The following is an 8,189-nucleotide window of genomic DNA, read 5'->3' as shown; positions in this document are numbered from 1 at the left end:
CCCAATAGTAACAATTATCACCAATAACCAAAGGACAAAAACAAATCAACACCACATCCTTTGCATTTTATGTTTTCCAGCTACACACAAACAACCAACTGGAATCATCATTCCAAACCTGCCTCTTACTAAGCAGCACAGAAGAAAAATAAACGCATATCCACATACAAAGAAAGAATAAAAGCCCAATTAATTCAGCACTCAGCAATTTTATTTAATGCAAAAATGTGTTTCTCCCAAAGATATTTTCAAGTAGTGGCTGTAGAAGATGAACTATTGCGACTACAAATGTTTAAAAAAAATACTAAGACAATGCAAAGAAAATGATAAGTTAGCAAAACTATTTTATTAAAGCTTGTTCTCATGATAAAATAATAGCCAACAAAATCATATTAGGCAGTTTCTGCAAACGTGTGTAGCTGCCACCTATGGGATATCATTAAGTCAAGATATTCTCGTTTAAGTGGTATTCTTTATTTTCAGCTATTTACAATCAAGCACGAAGCAAGGATTACATCAGGAATGTAGTATTACATTTTTCCCCCCTCAAGATTTAGCATTTAATTCAATTAATGCCAGATAGGAATTCATGTTTTCCTCATCACTAAAATACAACTATTTTGCCCTCTTCCCATTCAGTATGTTTAAAAATATTGCACGACATTTACTTTGTCTCTTACAATCATCAGCGATCCTATACAAGGAAAACTATATCCAGCTTTTCTCACCCACACCACATTACACAGGTAAACGTGAAACCTTGACTGTTTTTGAAATCAGTATTTGCATTGCTTGCACAGCTCCTTCATGTGCACCAGGGTTTGAGTGAAGTACTTGGTTATATCTGAACGCTTCTATAGTAGTCCATAAGAGCAAACACTGATGGAGATTTAATGCAGATCACCACCAATGGTAAGCCTCTGAGAAAATGGAGTGGGAAAGTCTTCATAGGCATCTCAAGCAAGTACAGGTTAAACAACTTTTAGTCGATAAGGGAAGCTAATTTTGTGCGATTATTTGCTGAAGCTTAATTTCTGAAGTGTGACACATGCCTACTGTAGCATGGATAATGTTTTCCATACATCAACTAAATAATTATCAACCGCCCAGAACTCACAAAGAAAGTGCAAGTAGTTGCATGAGTGGAAGTTAATTGTTTTGTTTAGGAGTACAAGTACACTTTTCCATCTTGAAATATCACTGCTTCCTCGTTTTGCCCATCACAAAATAAACTGAGAAGAAAATTAAGTGGAGAGCTACATTGTACACTGCCCGAAAGTTATTTCTTTTACCATCTTAGAATCAACTCCACTTCCACAAAGGCATTTTTCTACTACAGTGATACCAGTGATAACAACACCGGTACCTAACGCAGTACCTAAAATAAAGATGATATTTTATATGGCATTTCTATACACAGAAGATGATGCTTAAGTCATGTTTACAGGAAATAAATAAAAACAACGGCCTCAGCCAGGTGATGCTAAGATCCACAATTTACACGTAGCACAAGACCAGATAGATCTTTTCAAAAGCTGCTGGCCTAAATTCTTCTTCTCTACTGGACTCACTTATTTTGCCTTATCTAAAACATGTTATATACACTATACGACATTTTTCTGAAAAAAGGTGATCCTTCTGCTCAGACTGCTTCTTCTGTCTGAGAAGCTGAATGCAATTTACCACTGTACAATAGATCAAAAGACAAGGTTCAGGTATTTTGTCACCACTGCTCTGTACCTTAGGCTTTCTGAAATGATAAATATTAAAATAGCAACTTATTAGGACTTCTGAAATTAAACTGTCAATTACACTTTCATGGACTGCAGTGAAACCTCCAGCTCTTGCAAATAACTATTTTCCTTTATCAGCTTTGCAGATATATACCAACACTTGAAGACAACTTTGTTCCAGAAGGCAACCAGACTCTTATCTCAAAAAGACTCCCAGTTTGATTATTATGAGATAGTGGTATGTCCTTTAACATTATTAAATAAGGATAAAATGTCCAAAAGTTTCAGGGAGGCATTTTCTTGCATAGCATTGCTATGAATGATATTAAAAAAATATGTCAAGTTCATGTATTTAAGAAAAGTATGGAAAATAAGTGACCTGACTCAATCACTCTAACAAGTATTAATAACAGGCAAGAAAATAAAGATGCTTTGTTTGTTTTCATGATATGTTTGGCAAGAAATACACAACTGCCTAGGAGACATAAAATAACCACAATAAGAATTTTAAAGCCTGGTCCCTCAGTGATTTCTGTGTCAGTCATCAGCTCAGGCATGCAACAAGCTTTTCTTTTCCTCATACAACAGAAAAATAGAAACTAAACATTTCAAAAAATCCTGATAGTTTCTTGTTGAAATCATTAGCTCAAAAAACAAAACAAAAATGGGGGGGGGGGGGGGAGGGAGTGGGAGGGTTGGGAAGGGAAGACAAGTAATATAATAGGGACACCACACATTAATATGAAATGGTAAGGTTACAAAATTAGAAAAAAATGAAAATAAGTTATTAAAAATAAATTTCCAATATAAACCCGAAAATGTAGTTTTAACCAGCTACTTTAATAAAACAACGGTGCTGCAGCTGGAGAAGAACCATTATCAGCTGTACTCTTACATAGGCAAATAACTGGAGAAGCAGGTGTGTTGTACCAGCGTTTTAATTCAATCTGTATGTAATTAAGTGCAAAGCATTCAAGTCCAGTCCTTCAAAGGCTGAATGTGTGAACATCAGTCTACTGATTGAGGTGGATCAACTGGCTCATCTGATATTATGTTGAATGTCGGAGCCTCTGTCAGACCGATATCTTCATTATCCACTTCTTCTGCTATACTGGCTTCCTCTGAATCTTTAGTCACTCTTTTAGACTGCCGGTCTGAGGACATGCTCTCCAAAGACTCAATATCCTCGATGCCTGCTCTGTAGTGGATCATCAGCAGTGTAAGGGCTTGCAGTCTTTCACCTGATTTAGCCAGCGCAGCAGAAATCAATGCTTTTTTCCTTGCCTCGGTCGTCTCTTTTTCTTCTTTAACAAGTGAGTTGTTATTTTCCAGCTCCTGGTCTATTTCGTTCTGCAACTTATCCAACATAAACTCTAACTTCTGAAAACGTTCCTCTGTGGGTAGACTTCTGTAGAGATCACGCCCGATTTCTTTAACTGCAATGAACACACTGTCATCTAGACCACCCTCCTTTCTGACCAGCTTAATCCCACTACCTGACGCACGCTTTGAAGGACTACTTGGACCACTAATTTCAGTATCGCTACTTTCATTGTCAGAAGTGTTTGGTGTGTGCTTTGGTGAAGGCTCTACAATCTCTGTTCCCTGCTCAGAAAGGCGAGCTTTGGGGACTTGACGGAGGTTTAACAAACGAGTGCTTGTATTGATGATATGCCTGGTCAAACCTGCAGTCCTGTTAACAGATTTGGACTCTGAATCAACACGAGCAGATGCAGCTTGAGAAGTTTCCTGTCCTTCTGTTCTACAACCTCCTGCAGTTCGATCATGTCGCTTTTCAGCTCCAACACAGAAAGGTGTCTCAGCTAGACATTTTTCTTGACATTTTTTATGGCAAACGTAAGCACAGAGCATACACTGTGAAGCTGCTTTAGTCCATACCTTCTTTTTGCAGTAATCACACCAAGTAGGATTCTGAAACTGAGTATCTTGAAAGTTATGCTTGTTCTCAGTAAGAACAATTTGTCCCAAGTAAGGATCCTCTTTCTGAAGTACATTAACTTCCTCTTCCAAATGGCATTCCTTTTCTTTCTCCAGCAGAAAATTTGAATCATCTACTTCACCTTCTTTAAAATATTTAAAGTGTAAAGCTATATCACCATAACAGAACTTTTCATTGAATCCCTTATGGGTTGTCAAATTCCGCAATGCTGTCCTAGTGACAGCTGCTTTAGGTGTAGGAGCACTCAGTCTAAATGTTCTAACATATTCCATTGATGATGTAGCTATACAGTCTAAAGCAATTTCTTCAAGTTTTATGCTTGCATATCCTAAGCAGATAAAACCACCTGCTTTGAAAGGGTCTCTGCACCACAGTGCAACATTAAGGTACTTGTGGGATCCTTCTACTTCAAATAGACAGGAGGATGTTCTTGTCTTTGGCCATCGACCTTGTCGGGCTCGATATGGAATTTCTGGTGATTCCCAAGTTCGATGATCATCTCCACCATCTTTGTGACCACGTGCATTTTCTGAAATTCCATCTTTTAATGCATCTTGTTTTGGTACTGTTGCTACTTTTGATAATGTTGGGTCTTCTATTTGATCACTATTCTTTACTACTTTCTCTGTACATTTATCTCCATTACCTGAAGAAGGAGGTTGCCTCTCTGTTTTTTCAGATGATGCACCTCCAGCTTCCAACAAATTTTGAGTTTCATTAGTAGGCAAAGTAGGCCTGATTTGTGGTCTAGGTGGTACAGGAGGCTTAGCACCAGAACCTTGTGAGTGCTTACCCAACTGCTGCGATGCATCTAAACTCTCAGAGGTTTTTGGTGCTGACAGTTTGGCTCCATCTTTTTGTTGCGTTTTTGATGTTGTCTGATAATTTCCTAAATGCAGTTTTCGATTCAGAATTGGAGATATGGTTCCAAGTGGTTTAGCAGCAAGTATTACTACTGAACGTTTGGGACTTGGAGTTGTTGGCATATCATCTTTTTGATCAGGTGATTCACACGCTAAGTCCTCAAATTCTGAATCAAAATCTCTGCTGTCAACATCAGCTGATACACTAACTTGGTCATCTTCTTGCTGCGCCAAGAAAGCAGAGTCTTCCAATTGTCCAAATCCATCCTGTAGTGCTGAACCATGCTGATTATACCCAACAGGCCTTTCATAAAAAACTAAGACTTTGTCCCCAGCTTGCCTAATAAGCTTCAACACTTGGACAGTTGATGTGATTTTAACACCTATAAAGAAAGATAAAAATGTTAAACTCGAAAAATATAATGATAATCTAAAAAAAGCAAAAGTCCAAAAATGTCTACATATACTTCTAGAGCCTTAACAGTGATTGATAGGATTATCACTAAGAGGAAGTAAAGCAATTATGACAGGAGAGCTAAACTGAAATGTAACAGTTGGATCCCTCTAATTTTATGCATAGTAATACATCATTTCAGGACTTGGAAATAATAATAACATGCACAGTTCAGTTTTCGATAGTTAACAACTTTTCGAGTAGTTAAAACATATTTACAATTAAATGTTTATTCACCTTTATGTTGGCTTCTACCCAGCAAACCGTAAATAAATATGCAAGAGAAACAATCAAGTGAACAACCTGAAGTGCAATAAATAAGTGTTTGTATTTATTAAGTGACTTGGCACATGTAATTGTTGAGAACAGCAGTCTAATTGAAATCTAAGCAGAAATGCCTTTCCTGTTTGCAAAACAATGCTTATTTTGAAAGCTGACATATTACTCACTGCCAATAGCTAGAAGTCTGTCACCCCTCTGCAGGTCAGCAGCTGCTGCAGGTGAGTTTGGCGTAACTGTTTCGATAACAACATGCCCGGCATCATCTTCCTTGGACTGCACAAGGCGGAGCGTGAGGCCAACGCTTTGCAGATTCCCTTTCACTAGCTCTGCCTAAAGAGAAGAAAGTTAAAAGTCAGAGAATGGTGATGGTGTGGACTGTAAGGACTCTTTGGCACTAATGAGCTTGCTGAACTGAAATCATACAACTGATGTTGTGATAACTATCACTTTGTATACACTACAATTATGTTATAAAACTCATTACTATCAGTATTTCTCCAGCAGTCTACACAAGCAGTATCTGGAGTGAGAAAGATATTATGATCGTGTGTTACTAAAACTTATGTAACACAAACCTAAGAAAAAATAAAACACTTCTTTGTCTACGAAGCTTCGTGAAAGACCAAGAACAATTTCCTCATTTATCTTCCTTGACACAGTAAACACAAGATAAATTTCAATTGCAATCTCAAATAAAACTTAAAATAATGTCTGAGACACAGTCTCAGTAGTAGAGTTCCACCTTGTCCATTTCACACACAGATGTCCAAGTTACAAGATCTTTATTGAAGAATATATCAAGATTGTGACCAATTGTTTATATATTTCGATATAAACTGAGATTTTTTGCAATCTTTTTCTTTATTCTTTAAAAACTGGCTGTATGAAATACATTTTTCTTCCTCTAAAGGATATATCCTTTGGACTCTTTCAAATGACTGCCTACTCAATCATTCTGCTGAAGTCTGCTTTTTTTTTTTTTATTTAACAATTTTATTCTGAAGCTCAGGGACAGATACTGTTTGTAGAAAGCAGGAATATTTCTACTTGGTTTCAATATACTGAATTCAGGTAGACAGTTTTCTCCATCCTTCTGCATTTACTTGTTGCTATTCAATTGTCTATGTTTACACTGTCTGGAAGTTGATCTGTCTCTTTCAAGGATGTGTTTGCTCGCTTAGTTTTGTTCAGTGACATTTCACAGATGAAACGAATTGCCTATGTTTGGGTACACAACTCTCCTTGGCTACATAGCTCTCATTCCTTGGCCATAACCATATAAAAACACTTCTACCTTTGTTAATTGTTACAGAGGTGGAATTGCTACCAGATTAACAGTGTGCACAATATTAACAAAGTTAATGCAGGTTTGCTTTAAACTCCAAGTTTTGTCAACTAATTTCTATATTTTCCACTCTCACTAGAGATGCTTTCTCTCTCAAACTTTGTTAACTTGCTGCAAGTGCCAGTAACCTATGCACGAATAAAAGATCTAACACAAGCTTAATTGCATTCCCCAGACTTCTATAACACAAAAATCCTTAATAGAAGCAATTGGCATTTTTTATTTGTTGGTTGTTGTTTTTTTTGTCAGGTTATTCCCATTCAAAAGAAACTGATATGCAATATACTAACTCAAACATTGCTACAAAGCACAGAAGAATAAAAAATTACAATTTGGGGAAGAGAAACTTCTTAAATTAAAAAAATATCAGTCTTTGGTTACAATTAATGCAGGAACAGGTTGAATATTTCAACTGCCAAGAACAATAGTAGCAAACAAATCTGCAACAAAAATTCCTTCAACAGTCAATATTCTCTGCGTAGTGCACCTCTGCATATTTCCACCAGATGAGGAGGCCATTGCTTCTGGGATTTGCTACAGACTCTGAAGGATATAACTCTCACTTTTACTGTAACAACTCCTTTGAAAGTCCTGCCCTATGTATGGATTGGAAAAAACTTCCAGCTCTTTGTGTCTGAATAGATAACAAAGCTGTGATCACGAAAATAAGAAAGGGAACTTCCTTCACTTCAGGAGCACTGAAGCAAGAACAAAAAGCAAAACTGTACACATTTTTTGCACAACTTTTCATTAGTCCAGTGAAGTGCAGGAAATAAATTTATCTCTGGACAGACTGGTGGAGAAAAAAAACAACACACGATAATTCTGCTCTTAACATTAAGTTATTCAGTAATGCAGTCAGGATCCTTTATGGACATATCTGTTTTGATGATATACAGGAAGAAACTATGTAACATCTAAGTCTTACAAAGGCTTGGATCTTTACCCCCAGAACTGGACTATTTAAATAAAACACAACAATTTTAAGTCATAAGAAGCCTGCATTAGGCTATCTCTAAAAAACAAACACTGATTTAAGTTTGCTTGATGGCCACCATAATATTTTCATAAGAGCTGCCTCATCAAAATCTACCTTTACATTTTCTCATCCTTTCGAAGAGCAGCTCAGAGAAGCGATGGCCTTTCAAAATGCCTGCTCTTCAGAAAATCAGAAAGAAATAAGTTCTCTTCAATAAACAGCATCACAAGGGAAAAACAGAGTCTTGCAACTGAAAAGGTAGCTAGGACCTCTAACAACTGCTGCTACTTGCAAATCATGGCAGACCTCAAGATGAGCAAAATTTGGGAGAAAAGGGCATATTTAGATGGTAAAAGCAAAAAAAAGTTACCAACACCTCCTTCCTACAGAGTTCATCAATATAGATCCTTATCCTCTTAAGCTTCCTTTGAGTTCAAGGACTTCTTTGAGCAGCTCTCAACAGTGATCTGACATAGCAATGCAAATGCTCTGCTTTAAGAGAGGAGAAACCTCAGAGGTGATTCCCAGCATTTCACTCTTCCCTCTTCCCACAAGCCAGACCACATAAAAGCA

The 8,189-nt window shown here is 37.1% G+C and overlaps 1 protein-coding gene across 1 annotated transcript in view; it reads right to left on the bottom strand.

The window, feature by feature from the left end:
* Positions 1-2,415: 2,415 nt before the first annotated feature.
* The window catches only part of PDZD8 (PDZ domain containing 8), a 47,998-nt gene continuing 42,224 nt past the window's right edge, over positions 2,416-8,189 (bottom strand). The window contains exons 4-5 of the mRNA XM_065746837.1: positions 5,460-5,622; positions 2,416-4,939 (exon numbers count right to left, since the gene is read on the bottom strand). Coding sequence (XP_065602909.1) covers positions 2,742-4,939; positions 5,460-5,622 — 2,361 coding nt within the window. The 3' untranslated portion in view covers positions 2,416-2,741. The remainder of the gene's footprint in view (positions 4,940-5,459; positions 5,623-8,189) is intronic.

This window comes from Cyrtonyx montezumae, unplaced genomic scaffold, assembly GCF_038088225.1.
Source record: "Cyrtonyx montezumae isolate F1298 unplaced genomic scaffold, pur_monq_1.0 scaffold_4, whole genome shotgun sequence".
In the NCBI taxonomy this organism is placed as follows: domain Eukaryota; kingdom Metazoa; phylum Chordata; class Aves; order Galliformes; family Odontophoridae; genus Cyrtonyx; species Cyrtonyx montezumae.
The sequence above is the reverse complement of the archived record's forward strand: the minus strand, read 5'-3'. Positions and strand labels throughout refer to the sequence as shown.